The 18075-nt window shown below is 46.3% G+C and overlaps 2 protein-coding genes across 2 annotated transcripts; one reads left to right on the forward strand and one right to left on the reverse strand.

The window, feature by feature from the left end:
- Nucleotides 1-915: 915 nt before the first annotated feature.
- Nucleotides 916-2341, reverse strand: LOC308149498 (CMP-N-acetylneuraminate-beta-galactosamide-alpha-2,3-sialyltransferase 2-like; the record flags this gene model as incomplete). The annotated part of the gene is made up of 1 exon (XM_080522357.1): nucleotides 916-2341. One exon carries the CDS (start codon nucleotides 2339-2341, stop codon nucleotides 1274-1276), a length of 1068 nt encoding a protein of 355 aa, XP_080378483.1. The 3' UTR covers nucleotides 916-1273.
- A 316-nt stretch (nucleotides 2342-2657) lies between these two features.
- Nucleotides 2658-12479, forward strand: LOC308150669 (helicase-like transcription factor; the record flags this gene model as incomplete). The annotated part of the gene is made up of 13 exons (XM_080523474.1): nucleotides 2658-2728; nucleotides 3133-3151; nucleotides 7514-7659; nucleotides 8081-8211; nucleotides 8344-8479; nucleotides 8705-8884; nucleotides 9040-9155; nucleotides 9296-9477; nucleotides 9697-9816; nucleotides 10291-10403; nucleotides 11048-11228; nucleotides 11935-12015; nucleotides 12333-12479. The coding sequence occupies 13 exons, from the start codon at nucleotides 2658-2660 to the stop codon at nucleotides 12477-12479; spliced, it is 1623 nt and encodes a 540-aa protein (XP_080379600.1).
- Nucleotides 12480-18075: the final 5596 nt, after the last annotated feature.

Consider the following 18075-nt stretch of genomic DNA (forward strand, 5'->3'; position numbering starts at 1 on the left):
CATCACAGTGCTCTTAGATTAATCATAAACTCATACTGACTCAATTAGAATGTTTGACACTGAGCAAAAGCAATGTCCAGAGTGTCATACAAAGTGTCCTACATTCACATAAAAATAGTGATTAAAAACTCTCCCACAAGGAACATAACTGGAATCTCCATATTATCAGAGCCCTTTAAGGGTTATCCATCTTTGTATATCAAATACGTGTAGCCCCCCCACCCCACCCCCAAATGTGTATTTTTGCCAAAATGGTTACTTTTACTTTTGGGAAGGATTAAAGGGACCTTTCTGACCAGCGTCCCATTGACAGCTCTGCTAGGTCAAAAAACTGACCTGAACCCCATGTTTACCAATTCTGAAATTAAATATAGTTTTTCTGGTCAGTCAGGTACCCTTAGTTTTCTCCCCATACTATATATAATATTTTGACAAAATGTTTTAAAACATTAAGATACAATTCATTTAAATGTAACAATGGACAGCATAACTGGGTAATTTCCTTCCAAATACAAATAAACGTGATTGTGAAAGCAATCATGGTGTAGAGTAAAATGGAATACAGCATACAACTTTCGAGAAGAGACGACATTAAAACTGTTAAAAGTGTTGACTTGAAACATTGCCCTAGTCAGTCCTCGTAAAAAAAAAAAAAGTACAAATGATTGTGGTTCTATCCCCTCTCAACAGGGTTTCTCTACGCCTTATGATGCTGATAACACAGGCTTCTTCGGTATAAGGCTCTACGGTGTGTTGCAGCAATGTCACGTTCAGAACAGGGAAGGAAATCAATAAAGTGGACTCAGCTTCAGAAACTTCACATCCTTCCTTCAACATGTTCTCCTTCCCCCGTAAATGTCTTTGACCTATTAGTGGATGCAGTTGAAGGGGGTCCACATACTATGTGCATGCTCAAAGTACATCATCTGAATTGCACATTTGGTCTGAGGACTCTGTGTATCTGGTTTTGGTTATATGTTTAGCTCACAGTGGTAGTTGCAGAGAGCAAGGGCGTATCACAGGTTTAAAATGTCCCTCTGTGGCCTCCGTATGTCCACAGCTCCCAGGCCTCTCACAGCTTGGGCCCTGTCCACCATACAACTCAGGTCAGGTTTGTGTTACATTGCAGTTGCACATCCCCAGATTAGAAGATTGCCGTATCATGCGTGTTTCGTTTCCTATGTTTTCAATATACTTCTCCAGGCGTTGAGAGATCTGTGAGATTATCTGTGCAGCGGGACTGCAATGTAAATGACCTGGGATGGTCTCAGTCTCATCTGCCATGCAGGGCGATCTTGCCCTCAGAGTCCAGCATGCGGATGATCTGCGTCTCAAAGTCAGCGTTGTGCACCCCGGTCTTCCGGAAGGCCCCAGCATATTTGTTTTCTTCCCAGTAGTGGTGCCAGTTCCCCTGCTGGTCTGCCCCGTAACCAAACACAGACACCTCATCACAGATGTGGAGAGCGAAGATGATGGTCAGCATGCCAGTGGACGGGTATCTGCCGTGACGCTCTGTCCAGCGCTCGTGGGTGTACTTAAAGAACGCTGGATTCACCACTATTACCTTGTCTTTGTCAGCTTGTACTCGGTCTTTCACCCTCATATATGTAGTTTTGATCTCTCCCGTGGACAGAGCGCTGGCCAGCCACTGCAGGTCACGGAGTTTGAAAGGCAGCAGGACCATGTGGACCCCAGGAGCGATGTCCACGGCACTCTCAGGGTACATGAAGTGGTGGGTCGTTTTGTTCCCTACGTCCCCCTCGAACCCGGCGGTAGTGGCCTTGTTCATCCGTATGACACTGGTGTGAGAGTCTATCAGTGGGCCGTTGTGTGACCCCAACAGGTTCCCAGAGTTCCCCACCACGGCACACGTCCTGCACTGGCCTGGTCTGGGTCGCACATCCATGGCAGGGGGAGAGATGACCTGGAACAACTTCTCAGTCACGTCCTCTATCGTATGATCGTCGTTAGAACGCTGCAAAGCCAGCCACCACTTCAGTGCGAGGGGGTCCATGTTGTTGTCTTTGTCTGAGAGGAAGGGTTGCTGCTGGGGGTCGTAGTGCTGGCCGAACCACTCCGAGGTCCCCGTGTTCGCTACACACGACTTACATCCGCAAACCTTGGTGCCCGGGCTGGGCAGCGCCGTGCTGGGTGGGCGTGGCGCTTGCGTCGGGTCGGCGCCGGGCCCTGGCACAGTCCTGGTGGTGGCGTGGCCCTCCGTCAGAGACAGAGACAGAGACAGAGACAGGATGCTGCCCTTCTGGATGGTGTGGGTGGCGATCATGACGAAGAGGATGCCTCCGAACACCGCCATCAGGCACAACTTCTTCTTGAAGAGCATGGTTGTTGGGACAACAGAACTGCCCAGTGGCAGAGCCAGGGACCCAGGGTTTCTCAAGAGTTGAGAGGCTTGTTGCAGTATTTCAAGTATACCCTCAGGAGTCACGCCGGACACAGAAGCAGCCTAATCTAATACATACTGTCGGGCCTCTTCCTTCTAAATGTACACCTCGCCTCTGTTCCAGCCAGAGGTTAAGGGAGACTTCTGAACTCACAGAACTTCACTGTACAAGAAAAGGATACCTGAGTTTCTGTTAGCAGAGCTGTCCCCAGTCCAGTTGGATCCTATGTGGCCATGCTGGTCTGCTCACGCAATAATGACTGACTATGGCTACGAGAGGAGAGTGCTCCCAGGAGAGAGTCTGCCTGACTCTGCTCAAGGCCATAGGCAAGGAAATGAAAAAGGCAGGGGGGGGGGGGAAAAAACAGCCTTTGATTTCTTAACTTCCTGTCAGGCCAAATTAAGGGCTGTCATTGGTGGAACGTCCTCATGTTCCTCTCCGGAGCGATGGTCTGCATGTGCTGCACGGTCTCCGGCTCATCGTGTAGGAGTGAGTAACTGTTCTGTGTAAAGCGACATGATCTCTCCCTGCCGTGCCCCTGCCTGCCTCCGCGCTCAGCCATGTTGAATTTCTGAAGAGGTTAAAATTGGGTTATGGTTTTGACCTAGTTGGGCTGTCAATGTGATGCTGGTCAAAAAGTCTTTTTTTTTGTCTTGTGGGTGTGTGCGCGAATGACCCTGGTCCAGAAACAACTCTTATCCTTCTCCCCTTATCTCTGCCGTGTTTGCAGATCTGATGAAATCAGAAAGGTGTGACATAAATAGTTCTGGCTCTCCGACCAGCCTTCTAATGAGCTTTGGTTAGCATCTGTCCACCACGAGCATAGAATTGTCCAGTCCTTACAAAGGAAAGAGGGGGAAAAGAGTTTGTTTCTGTTCTAGACTGACTAGTTCCTCTAGTTCCTCCAGTGTGTAGTCCAGTCTAATGCAGCTATGCAGCTCACTCACCCACTCAGTGCAGAACTCCTACCTACTGACACCAACTCACTGGGACTTCAGTGTTAGTCTCACTCCAGCTCTAACTCACTCCACAAAGCCTAATAGTGGCAAACATAGGGTAGTTGTACTCTTAGAGGGGAGGAAGGAACTGTGTCTGTTAATTTAAAGTATTTAACTAACTTAACCTGTCACACAAAAATGTGATGAGCTGTGTAATAAGTCATAATGTAAAGCCCAGTGTTCTCCCCGTCTCTGTTTACTCATGCATGTTAAGTTCTGTGATTTTGCTTGTTAAAAAGGAGGAAGGTTTCGTAAGTGAAACCCATGGTAGAAATCCAGTCTCAGCCCTTGAGTTTGTTTTCGCCACGTCCTGTCCTGTTTCATCACTTCCTCTCTGTAGTGTGACCAACTGCCTTACCGATGTTCAGTTTACAAAAACCTCACCTCACTTACTGATGCCAATCACCTTAAAGGTTGAATCTGAAAAGTTTGTCCTTGATTCCTTGTGTCCTCTCTACACCTATTGGAAGACAAACTCCTGGGGGGCGGGGCGGCTTCAGACCGTTTTGAGAAGGAGGCGAGGAAGCAAGGAAAGACTTTTTGGGATTTGGCCTAAGGATAACTTTACCTGCTGCTGCCAATCCCACCAGCCTCCCTCTGTGCCCTCGGTGTTCCAAACCTCTAACTCAGTCACTCTGCTCCTGTCGACTTCCCCTTAGCTCTGAGAGGTTAGGGTGTATTCAAGATAAAGGGAACTCCGATTAGCCTAACAGAGGGCTAGGCAGAACTGTTTGCCAGTTTTTATTTACCTAGCCTCTGTATCACACTTATGTGTGCGGCGTGCCCTGGGATGACTAATTCAATGCTTGTAAACCCACAAGGTGGAAACAGTGAGGTCTTAGTGAGTGAGTGAGGGAATTGGAACACACCAACTTTCTTCCTCATGATGACACGCCTCAGCCTCAGTGTGGAGGGGTCTCCCCAGGAATGGAACTTAAGGATTTTGGCGACTGGCTAGCTGCAATTTCTACTGGCCTGGCTGATGTTCTATTAGCCCACAGTCTAAACCCTGCCAAAGCTAAGGTTTTTGAAGTGAATACATGTACAATATTTCAATTCAATTGTGCATCTACACAATTATTATTTCCCATATACAGCTACATAAAATTGTGACTGTTGGGTTATGACCTAGCTATTCTTTTGCAATGAGAAGACAAACATTTTAATTGGTTTGCTGGGATAGTTGTTCACTAGCCAGATCTGATAAATACTAACCTGGGGGCTAACAGGCTAGCTTAACTTCCATCCCTGCATGCCTTACACCTATTTGTAGTTGTGACCTTATCGATAACCTCCGTCCCTTTATAAGACCTGAGAGGACTGGTGAAGTGAAGCCTTCTGTTTCAACTCAGTTCTGTGCCTCTGTTTCGTTTGTTTAAGTAGAATTTAGTTCTAATGGTTTCAGTAACCAAAAAACTAAGTGTGCCCTACTACTACTGCTGTATACCAATACTTTTCCTATGTTCTCCTTCCAGATGTAAGTTGTGAACTGTAAGTAATTTGCATGACTTATCCTGTGTTTAAAATAAACCACTTATTCATTCTGGTTTGTCACTTAAAACATTTATTCCCACATACATGAAACAACACATCAATCCCAAAAAAGAAAAGTCGCTTTGGATAAGTTAAATGGATCTGTTAAATGGATCTGTTAAATGCCCCCCAAAAAAAAATGTATCATGAGACTTGTTAACCAAGGGCAGTGTGGTGAGTGGGAATGTAACGATGGACATAATGTGCTGAGAGAACATTCCACAACAAACAGTATCAAAACTAAACTTCAAAACAAGGTTCCCATACGTAGGGACGTCTACAGCTCCATGAGGGCTTTTATTTCATTAATGCGTGACGCCTTCTTGTCGGTGGGGTTCTTGGAGCCGAAAGCCTTGTCCACCAGATCCTGCTTCTGCCTCTGAATCTTCACCATGTTCTCCTCCACAGAGTCCTTCACGATGAACTACACACACACACACACACACACACACACACACACACACACACACACACACACACACACACAGATCTTAACAGGCACACAGAATGTCTGCTGAATCCTCAATGTTCTACTTTATGAATGACTTTTATTCCGAAAAATGTAAATAAAATTCAACGTGAAAATCAATGAACATCTGAACATTTTGGTCAGTTGCCGACTTGTTCCCACTTTCACCAGATGCTGTCACATACAGTAACACACAGATAGACTGACCTAATGGCAGAGTGAGTGGAATGATATCATGTGATGTCAGGGCAGCAGTAAATTACCCGAGACTGCATAACCAATAACCCTCAGCCTGTCTGACTCCTGACCTTGGTGATGAAGACGTCTCTCTTCTGGCCCAGGCGGTGACAGCGATCCACACACTGGTCCTCTGCTGCAGGGTTCCACGCCTGGGGAACACAGTGTGGGGTTAATGTACAGTGTGTGCGTGTGGTCCATAATGCCATAGTTGCGGAAATGATGTAAAAAAATAAATAATAATGCTTCTTTTTTTCCCCCTTCATATTATGAAAGTGTAAGTATTGAAGAGCTCACTCAATATAGCAAACAACAGTTTTAGGATCACAAAATACTTATTTGTCAGCGAACTCCGCTTGTTTTTGATTCACAGTATCGTCTTCCGTTCTGGGGGGTATTCCATCAACGACGCTAAAGGAAAAAAACAGGCTTATTCTGGTCTCGCAAGAGTTATCAAAAATAAGCCTGGATTTTCCTTTAGCGACTTTGATGGAATACCCCCCTGCTTTGTACTTGGTGAGTGTTGGTGATACATGTCTTGTTTACGTTTTAGGACTGTTCAAAAGTAAGGACTGTGTGATCATCTAGTTTATTTTTAATTTAATTTTTTTAAATTTAATTAAATTTAATTTTGCCATTTAGCAGACGCTTTTAAATCCAAAGCGACTTACAATTACGAATTACAGGGACATTCCCCCTGGAGTAACTGAGGGCTAAGTGCCTTACTCAAGGGCACACTAGTAGTGGTGTGGTTTCAGGCGGGATTTGAACTCACAACCTTCCGATCACAAGTCCAACTCACTATCCACTAGACCACCACTACTACGATATATGATGTGTGTGTATATATCTCTGTAGGAGCAGCCCTCTCCTGACAAAGTCCTCTACTAGCACTGGGAAGAACTCAAAATCTAAAGGTGATGACAGAGAAAGAGTGTGTGTGTGCGTGCGTGCGTGCGTGCGTGCGGGCGTGCGTGAGTGTGCCTTGGCCTATTGGACATGACAGCTAATAGTGTGTGTACTATGTGTCTGACTGCCCTCTCCCTCTCTCCCTCCGTCCTTCCCAGGGAAAAGTGGAGAGGGGTATCACATAGAAGAGCCAGCTGAGGTGGTGAAGGAGGTGGTGCCACCCCAAAAAGGTAAAGTGTGTGTGGTTGCGCATGCACAATCTCCCAGGTCACCATCTGCTTCATGAATGGTTTATCTATCCTCTCCCAGCTAAGGGCAGCTCCAGTAAAAGGGCAAAGAGCAGCACCTCTAAGAAAGGTAAAGTGTGTGTGTGAGAGAGAGAGAGAGAGAGATGGAGCGGTGAAAGAGATGAATGATTTGTTGTTTAAAATGCAGTGCAATGGCAGTGTGTTCTGCAGTAATCCAAAAGGTGTGTGTCTGGGTTCGTAGGGGCTGTTGCGTTGCAGGAGGATCAGGACTTTGCTGCAGTTCTGAGTGGGTTAACAGGGGGAGGCCCTCCACAGAAGAGCTCCAGTAAAAGGGCGAAGAGCAGCACCTCTAAGAAAGGTAAAGTGTGTGTGATGGAGAACCGCAGTTGTTTTGTGTTAACCTGTTTATTATAATTCACCTTCTGTTTGATGAGACACAGAGAGAGAGAGAGAGAGAGAGAGAGAGAGTGTGTGTGTGTGTGTGTGTGTGTGTGTGTGTGTGTGTGTGTGTGTAGAGGCCACCCTACCAAACAGTGTGGAGGACCCAGCAGCCACAGCCACTCTCATCATCTGTCCTATGTCTGTACTCAGCAACTGGCTGGTGAGCACACGCACACACACAGCCACTGTCACGTCTGTACGCTCACTCTCACATACATCAACTGGTTTTAGTGGTCTGTCACAGTGTGTGTTGAATCCCTCTGTGTGCAGGACTAGTTTGAGCAGCACGTGCGAGGAGACATGAAGTTGAACGTCTATCTGTACTACGGCCCGGAGCGCAAAAGAGACCCGAGCTTCCTGTCCAAACAGGATGTGGTCCTCTCTACGTACAACGTGCTGTCTGCAGACTATGGGGTGGGTGGGTGAGGGAGTGTGAATGACTGACACCTCTCTGATGTGCACCTGTCAGAGGTTGACGTGTCTTTTGTAGTGCGGGTGAGATTAAACCATTGACAGGTTGTTGGTCAAAACCTAAAACTGACCCTAATCTCAACCAAACCCTTAACCTTAACCACATGTTAACCAACTCAGAAATGCAATGTTAGTTTGCTGGTCAGGCGTGTCCCCTTTAGTTTTCACCTCATAGGGCCGGATTCACAGACTAAATCACGCTTTCAATGTAACATCTCTATTAAAGATGCTTAGTCCAGGATTAGGCATAATCTGGAGTGCTTTAGTATACCATCTCTATCTCAAGTATACCATCTCTATCTCAACCTCCCCTTCTCTCCCTCTCTCCCTCTCTGGCTCCCAGGCCAGTGGCAGTGGCAGTGGCAGTGGCAGTAGGAGTCCCCTCCATGCAGTCAACTGGCTGAGGGTGGTTCTCGACGAGGGACACGTGATCGGCAACCCCAATGCTCAGCAGAGCCGAGCGGTCCTAGAGCTGCGATCAAACCGCCGCTGGATATTGTCAGGTACACACAAACACACATACTCTCTCTCTCTCTCTCTCTCTCTCTCTCTCTCTCTCTCCCTCCCTCCACTGTATACTGTCATGTTTTGGTAGTATGGTTCCTTATTCTGTGTGTCTGTGTGTTTGTGTCCAGGCACCCCTATCCAGAACAGTCTGAAGGACCTGTGGATGCTGCTGGCGTTCCTGCGTCTGAAGCCGTTTGACGTGAAGGAATGGTGGAACAGGGTCATCCAGAGACCCGTCACCGAGGGAGACAGGACCGGTCTACAGTGAGTGGCCATTCACCAACATTCCCACTTAGAATAAAGGCTCCCTGAAGCAGCTCACGGTGATCTAAACAAACAAAATTAACCTTTTTCAAAATTAAGAGTTTTCTTTTTATACTGCTATGGCCCTTGAAATTGACTTTTAAGATGTCCATACCATTATGGAATGAAAATAGCCACACACAGACATGTACATTGGGTCTGTAAATATTTGCTGTGTGTGTGTAGGAACCTGCAGGCCTTGGTTAAATGTGTGACGCTGCGGCGTACCAAGGCCAGCAAAGTGGGTGGGCGCCCCCTGGTGTCTCTCCCAGAGAAGACTGTGTGTGTCCAACATGTGACGCTCACAGACACAGAGAGAGAGGAATATGAGCTTGCCCGCACGGAGGGACGGACCACCATCAGCAGGTACTTAGCCGCAAGTGGGTGTGGGGGTGTGTGTGAGGGATTTGTGCAGCTGAGTAACTGTGTGTCTACATTTTTTTCTTTTTCTTATATACGTACTGTATGTTCACTGAGTTTTCCATGTAGAGTTGTTTCACAGTGGGTGTGTGTGTACCTAGGTATGTAGCAGAGGGGAGTGTTCTCAGGAATTACGCTGATGTCTTAGCCATATTGGTGAGGCTCCGGCAGTTCTGCTGCCACCGTGACCTGCTGGGCAAGATCACCATAGACTTAGGTAACACACATACACACATATACCATGACTAGAACATTCTAATTTATTTTCGTATTGAAATGGAATGTTGTCTCTGAACGTTTGGTGCCCTACATTAAGATCCTCTCTCTGACATCCTCCCCCTCTCCCTCTCCCTGCAGGTGAGCCTGCGACTCCAGCTGAGTTGAGGGAGCGTCTGATGGAGAAGCTGAGGCTGGTGTTGGCCAGTGGCTCTGACGAGGAGTGTTCTGTCTGTCTGGACTCTGTCCGCCTGCCCGTCATCACACACTGCGCCCACGTGTACTGTCGACCCTGCATCGCTCAGGTCCTCAGGAGCGAACAGGTACGCTGCCTGCCTGTTCTGGACAATAAGGGTTATGACTGTGAAATGAATTGCGTCTTGAAACACACAACTCTCTTTCTCCATTGTCCCACTCTCTCCCTTTCCCCTCCCCCCCATATATCGGTCTCCCTCTCTTTTCCCCCTCTTTCTCTCTTCCCCTCAATCCCCTTCTCTGTTTCTCTCACTCTTTCTCCCCCCACCCCTCCCCTGGCTCTCTAGGAACAGGCACTTTGTCCTCTGTGTCGGGGTCAGATTAAGGCCAGTGATTTGGTGGAGTTCCCACAGGAGGTAGAGGAGGAGGAGAACATACACTCACAGACTGGGAGGACCAGCTCAAAGGTAACACACGCACACACGCACACACACACACACACACACACACACACACACACACACACACACACACACACACACTTTAAAGGCACATTCCACTTAATGTATATAAACTTCTGGTCCACTGGAATTGTGATACAGTGAATTATAAGCGAAATAATCTGTCTGTAAACAATTGTTGGAAAAATTACTTGCAAAAAGTAGAAGTCCTAACCGACTTGCCAAAACTATAGTTTGTTAACATGAAATCTGTGGAGTGGTTAAATAATGAGTTCTAATGACTTACACTTCCGACTTCAACTGTAACTGCCGTACTTGCCATACTGTACCTATCATGTTTTGCACTACATCACTATTTGCTTCTGGTTAGATGCTAAACTGCATTTTGTTGTGTGTGTGTGTGTGTGTGTGTGTGTGTGTGTGTGTGTGTGTGTGTGTGTGTGTGTGTGTGTGTGTGTGTGTGTGTGTGTGTGTGTGCAGGTTGAGGCTCTGATGGAGAATCTGCTCAGGTTGCGTAGTGAGGACGGCAGCATAAAGAGTCTTGTGGTCTCTCAGTTCACACGCTTCCTCACTCTGCTGGAGGCCCCACTCAGGTAACACACACTCTGCTGATCCGGTTTGAGCCAGATGTTGTTGGTGTCGGAACTGTATTCACTGGTCCTCTGTGGCTCAGTTGGTAGAGCATGGCACTAACAACGCTTAGGTTGTCGGTTTCCCGCTGAGACCATAATATGGTACATATTATGTACTGAAAGATGTACAGTATGCACTCACTGTAAGTTGCTTTGGATAAAAGTGTCAGCTAAATGTCATATGCTGTATATTCATAGCTAGGGATGTAACGAGGCATCGTGTGACTATTCAAATTGGTGAGATGAAGAATTAATTGCGATACTCTTTTTAAACAGCAGAGGGTGTAATCTACTTTTTACCTCGCTTTTTGTTATAAAGAAAAGGAAATAATGCATTTGTTGCATAGTTTGTGTTTTGCAGATATACCCTACCTCATAAATAAAAAGGGATTCTTTAAGGAAAACTGTATTTTGTAGTTTCTGTCATTTTTCAGTCATAATTTGTCTGCATTCTCATTTTGTAAAAAAAAAGTTAAAAAAAAAGATTGTATTGAATCGTGAGTTGAGTGTATCGTTACATCCCTAATCATAGCTATTTTTCTTTTATTGTTACATCTGTATTCAGTTTCTTTCGCTCTCTCTCTTTCCATCCATCTCTCCTGTAGGGAGGCAGGTTTTATCTTTGTGCGTCTGGACGGCACCATGACTCAGAAGAGGCGGACCCAGGTCATCCAGGAGTTCCAGAGCCCCGCTCCTGACGGCCCCACGATCATGCTGCTGTCACTCAAAGCTGGCGGGGTGGGACTCAACCTGACAGCCGCCTCCCGTGTTTTCCTCATGGATCCAGTGAGTGTCAGCTGTGGCCTGCCTGTGACAGATACACACATATGTGACAGGAGCTGGTACTTTTTTTTTTGTGTGTGTGTTTTGGTCATTTTCCAGTTTTTTTTACAGATTTATAAAAATAGTTGAAAATATGCTTATTTGAATATTCGTACACCTCAAACCAAATAGCGGAGGAAATCACCCTGAACCAAAACAAACAGACTGTGCTCCATCGCGCAGCTAACAACAAAGAACATTGCTATGTAACTTATTTAACATAAGCATATTTAGCACATCACAACATGCTGATTGAACATGGACTACACATAAACTAGATGATCACACAGTCCTTGCTTTTGAACAGTCCTAAAACGTAAACAAGACATGTATCACCAACACTCACCAAGTACAAAGCAGGGGGGTATTCCATCAAAGTCGCTAAAGGAAAATCCAGGCTTATTTTTGATAACTCTTGCGAGACCAGAATAAGCCTGTTTTCTTCCTTTAGCGTCGTTGATGGAATACCCCCCAGAACGGAAGACGATACTGTGAATCAAAAACAAGCGGAGTTCGCTGACAAATAAGTATTTTGTGATCCTAAAACTGTTGTTTGTTATATTGAGTGAGCTCTTCAATACTTAAACTTTCATAATACATCATTTCCGCAACTATGGCATTATGGACCACACGCACACACTGTACATTAACCCCACACTGTGTTCCCCAGGCGTGGAACCCTGCAGCAGAGGACCAGTGTGTGGATCGCTGTCACCGCCTGGGCCAGAAGAGAGACGTCTTCATCACCAAGGTCAGGAGTCAGACAGGCTGAGGGTTATTGGTTATGCAGTCTCGGGTAATTTACTGCTGCCCTGACATCACATGATATCATTCCACTCACTCTGCCATTAGGTCAGTCTATCTGTGTGTTACTGTATGTGACAGCATCTGGTGAAAGTGGGAACAAGTCGGCAACTGACCAAAATGTTCAGATGTTCATTGATTTTCACGTTGAATTTTATTTACATTTTTCGGAATAAAAGTCATTCATAAAGTAGAACATTGAGGATTCAGCAGACATTCTGTGTGCCTGTTAAGATCTGTGTGTGTGTGTGTGTGTGTGTGTAGTTCATCGTGAAGGACTCTGTGGAGGAGAACATGGTGAAGATTCAGAGGCAGAAGCAGGATCTGGTGGACAAGGCTTTCGGCTCCAAGAACCCCACCGACAAGAAGGCGTCACGCATTAATGAAATAAAAGCCCTCATGGAGCTGTAGACGTCCCTACATATGGGAACCTTGTTTTGAAGTTTAGTTTTGATACTGTTTGTTGTGGAATGTTCTCTCAGCACATATGTCCATCGTTACATTCCCACTCACCACACTGCCCTTGGTTAACAAGTCTCATGATACATATTTTTTGGGGGGGCATTTAACAGATCCATTTACCTTATCCAAAGCAACTTTTCTTTTTTGGGATTGATGTGTGGTTTCATGTATGTGGGAATAAATGTTTTAAGTGACAAACCAGAATGAATAAGTGGTTTATTTTAAACACAGGATAAGTCATGCAAATTACGTTCACAACTTACATCTGGAAGGAGAACATAGGAAAAGTATTGTTATACAGCAGTAGTAGTAGGGCACACTTAGTTTTTTGGTTACTGAAACCATTAGAACTCAATTCTACTTAAACAAACGAAACAGAGGCACAGAACTGAGTTGAAACAGAAGGCTTCACTTCACCAGTCCTCTCAGGTCTTATAAAGGGACGAAGGTTATCGATAAGGTCACAACTACAAATAGGTGTAAGGCATGCAGGGATGGAAGTTAAGCTAGCCTGTTAGCCCCCAGGTTAGTATTTATCAGATCTGGCTAGTGAACAACTATCCCAGCAAACCAATTAAAATGTTTGTCTTCTCATTGCAAAAGAATAGCTAGGTCATAACCCAACAGTCACAATTTTATGTAGCTGTATATGGGAAATAATAATTGTGTAGATGCACAATTGAATTGAAATATTGTACATGTATTCACTTCAAAAACTTTAGCTTTGGCAGGGTTTAGACTGTGGGCTAATAGAACATCAGCCAGGCCAGTAGAAATTGCAGCTAGCCAGTTGCCAAAATCCTTAAGTTCCATTCCTGGGGAGACCCCTCCACACTGAGGCTGAGGTGTGTCATCATGAGGAAGAAAGTTGGTTCCCTCACTCACTCACTAAGACCTCACTGTTTCCACCTTGTGGGTTTACAAGCATTGAATTAGTCATCCCAGGGCACGCCGCACACATAAGTGTGATACAGAGGCTAGGTAAATAAAAACTGGCAAACAGTTCTGCCTAGCCCTCTGTTAGGCTAATCGGAGTTCCCTTTATCTTGAATACACCCTAACCTCTCAGAGCTAAGGGGAAGTCGACAGGAGCAGAGTGACTGAGTTAGAGGTTTGGAACACCGAGGGCACAGAGGGAGGCTGGTGGGATTGGCAGCAGCAGGTAAAGTTATCCTTAGGCCAAATCCCAAAAAGTCTTTCCTTGCTTCCTCGCCTCCTTCTCAAAACGGTCTGAAGCCGCCCCGCCCCCCAGGAGTTTGTCTTCCAATAGGTGTAGAGAGGACACAAGGAATCAAGGACAAACTTTTCAGATTCAACCTTTAAGGTGATTGGCATCAGTAAGTGAGGTGAGGTTTTTGTAAACTGAACATCGGTAAGGCAGTTGGTCACACTACAGAGAGGAAGTGATGAAACAGGACAGGACGTGGCGAAAACAAACTCAAGGGCTGAGACTGGATTTCTACCATGGGTTTCACTTACGAAACCTTCCTCCTTTTTAACAAGCAAAATCACAGAACTTAACATGCATGAGTAAACAGAGACGGGGAGAACACTGGGCTTTACATTATGACTTATTACACAGCTCATCACATTTTTGTGTGACAGGTTAAGTTAGTTAAATACTTTAAATTAACAGACACAGTTCCTTCCTCCCCTCTAAAGGGCTCTGCACACAGCGTGCGATTCTGTTGCGCGTCAACATTCCATTTTGAAGTTTGAATGGAAGTCTATGAGAACATTGCATTCGGGGCCGTGTGTGTTGAAATGCGATGTTCTCATAGACTTCCATTCAAACTTCAAAATGGAATGTTAATTAATTAATTAATTTTGCCAACAGAATCGCACGCTGTGTGCAGAGCCCTTAAGAGTACAACTACCCTATGTTTGCCACTATTAGGCTTTGTGGAGTGAGTTAGAGCTGGAGTGAGACTAACACTGAAGTCCCAGTGAGTTGGTGTCAGTAGGTAGGAGTTCTGCACTGAGTGGGTGAGTGAGCTGCATAGCTGCATTAGACTGGACTACACACTGGAGGAACTAGAGGAACTAGTCAGTCTAGAACAGAAACAAACTCTTTTCCCCCTCTTTCCTTTGTAAGGACTGGACAATTCTATGCTCGTGGTGGACAGCTGCTAACCAAAGCTCATTAGAAGGCTGGTCGGAGAGCCAGAACTATTTCTGTCACACCTTTCTGATTTCATCAGATCTGCAAACACGGCAGAGATAAGGGGAGAAGGATAAGAGTTGTTTCTGGACCAGGGTCATTCGCGCACACACCCACAAGACAAAAAAAATTACTTTTTTTGACCAGCATCACATTGACAGCCCAACTAGGTCAAAACCATAACCCAATTTTAACCTCTTCAGAAATTCAACATGGCTTTGCTGGTCAGTTTGCTGGCTTCCCACCCCCCCAACAGAAACAGACTCCAACAGGAAACAGAGAGTGAGGCCCAGGATGCACTTTGGCGTTTTAATTCGTCATTCTCCACCACGAGCTCTTCCGATTGGTCGAGTGGCAGTTTGAGCTTGCCTGTGATTGGTGGCCCCCTCTGTCCGCCCATCGCCCCCCCCCACCCCACGGCCCCTACTTGAGGAAGGAGTCGAGTTTGCTTTGGATGTGGTCGAAAGAGTCGTCGCCCATGTAATCGGCCTGACCCGCTTCCCATCGCTGCTTCCTCTCCTCAGACGAGACCTGGGGGGCTGCGGGAGGGGGGGGCGCCTGGTGGATATCACGCACACCGTGACCACAGATCTCACTCTATTGGAGAGGAGAGAGAGGAAAAACACAGAGGATTAGACAGAATAACTCCAGAGTGGACACACGGACACACTCTCTCTCTCTCCCTTTCTTACCTCAATGATGACGCCGGAGTGAAAGGGAGTGTCTCCGTAGGCCTGTCGTAGTGACGGGAAGACAGTGGAGAAGAGTTCCCACCACCGGACCAGGTAGTCAGGGTGCAGCTGGTTAGAGGGCAGAGAATGACCTTTGACCTGGCCACTCTGGGGGTCGTACGAGTAGTTCCATGGCTTCTCTTTCCCCAAGAAATGCACCACCTTGGCTTCATGCCCGTACCTACACACACAAACAGTTGTCAGTCTGTATGTGTGTGGTACAACCGAGTGCAACACTGAGATAGTGTATAGAGCAGAGCGTAAATAAGGTATCAGTATAGCTGTTCTATTTTGGGGCTGGTGGGGTCAGTGTGCGCGTGTGTGTTTGTTCCGTGTCCGCAGCCCAAGTCTGGGCCAGTAACTCAACACCACACACACACACACACACTGACCCCCTAGGTGAGATATCACTCACACACACACACTGACCCCCTAGGTGAGATATCACACACACACACACACACACACTGACCCCCTAGGTGAGATATCACTCACACACACACACAAACACACACACACTGACCCCCTAGGTGAGTTATCACACACACACACACACACACACACACACACACACACACACACACTGACCCCCTAGATGAGATATCAGACACACACACACACACACACACACACACACTGACCCCCTAGGTGAGATATCACACACACACACACACACACACACACACTGACCACCTAGGTGAGATACCACACACACACACACACACACACACACACACACACACACACACACACACTGACCACCTATGTGAGATATCACACACAGACACACACACACTGACACCCTAGGTGAGATATCACACACACACACTGACCCCCTAGATGAAATATCAGACACACACACACACACACACACACACACTGACCCCCTAGGTGAGATATCAGACACACACGCACACACACACACTGACCCCCTAGGTGAGATATCAGACACACACACACACACACACACTGACCCCCTAGGTGAGATATCAGACACACACACACACACACACACTGACCCCCTAGGTGAGATATCAGACACACACACACACACACACACTGACCCCCTAGGTGAAATATCAGACACACACACACTGACCCCTCCAGTGACCAGTCACACTGAACCCCTCCACCAATCTTTATCTTCTTTCATCCCCCTTTTTGTGTCCTGAGTATATGTACAGATTCTACCAGGAGTGTTTGTGGTGTAAAAGTTATTGACCTTTAACCTTTGAACTGAAATGTGATTGACAGTGTGTCAGAGTCAAATACACAGAATACTAAACTTTGTAACCAGGAGACTGAGACTTAGAGTATCTATTTAGTTCTTGCAAGAAGGAGCGATTGTCCGGCCTGTGTTTTTGTCTCTCTCCCCTGTGCCTGAAGGAGTTCCAAGGTAAACTTATCATAACGTTTCCTTTTCTCTCCCACCCCTCCCTCCTCCTCCTCTCTCCCACCCCTCCCTCCTCCTCTCTCCCACCCCTCCCTCCTCCTCCTCTCTCCCACCCCTCCCTCCTCCTCCTCTCTCCCACCCCTCCCTCCTCCTCTCTCCCACCCCTCCCTCCTCCTCTCTCCCACCCCTCCCTCCTCCTCCTCTCTCCCACCCCTCCCTCCTCCTCCTCTCTCCCACCCCTCCCTCCTCCTCCTCTCTCCCACCCCTCCCTCCTCCTCTCTCCCACCCCTCCCTCCTTCTCTCTCCTCCCTCCCCCAGGATGACTTGCTGACCCGTCTCCCCCCTGTCCCCCTCAATCCCTTCCCCTCCACCCTCCCAGCCGCAGCGGCCTTGTACACACTCCCCCCGAAGCCCTGTGAGGGGACAGCAGAGCATCAGGAACGATAGACACACTATGTTTATTTAACCCTGCACCCGAAGGCTTCTGAAAGAATACGTTTAGTACACCATTCCCTAAAGTCTACTGTCATTAAATGAACTAGGAATAGTCATTCCAGCTAGGAGTTGTCATTTAGGAATTCTGTTCTGGAGGATCGTTTTCGAGGGTCGTTTTGTCTAGCTATACTGGCTAAATAAGTAAGCTAGAACGTCGCAAAAGGAGGTAGCGGAGGCAGAAACCCCATGTGAAAAAACAACACTAAAGCATAATGAAAATACATGCAGAGGTTTCTATATGTTTTTGGGGGTTGTTTATGGTCATTCTAAAGATGTATTTAGCTTTTGGCCTGTAATGGTTAGGATTGGGACAGATAAATTGATTTGGGATAAGTGGTTGGGGGCAACTTTCTACCAGGAGTGCCTTGACATGGCAGCTGTAAAGATGTCTAGAGTCAGAGTGGTTGTTGGGGAGGAAGTGGGAGCCCAACAAATCTCGCACTTTAATTGATATGTCAATAATCACTGATTTTTGTTGTTGTTGAAAAAACAAACAAAAAAAAAAACGTTTTTTTAACTATCTGTGATTAGCTGTGAGATGGTTATCCTTTGGCTTTTTCAGCACATTTTGGAAATGGATTTATGTATTGTAATGTGAATACTGCCGATATTGTGGAAAAACACCAATAAAAAGAGTCTAAAAAAAATAAATAGAAGAGTGAATTGTTTAGATGTATCAATGTGTATCACACAGACCTATGTAGCAGAGGATAGAAGAACAGAGAAGAGGGATATCCTTATATCAGCATGTTTTTAAAAAAAATA

Source organism: Nansenia antarctica (assembly GCF_963989245.1).
Source record: "Nansenia antarctica genome assembly, chromosome: 2".
NCBI classification, from domain to species: Eukaryota; Metazoa; Chordata; class Actinopteri; order Argentiniformes; family Microstomatidae; genus Nansenia; species Nansenia antarctica.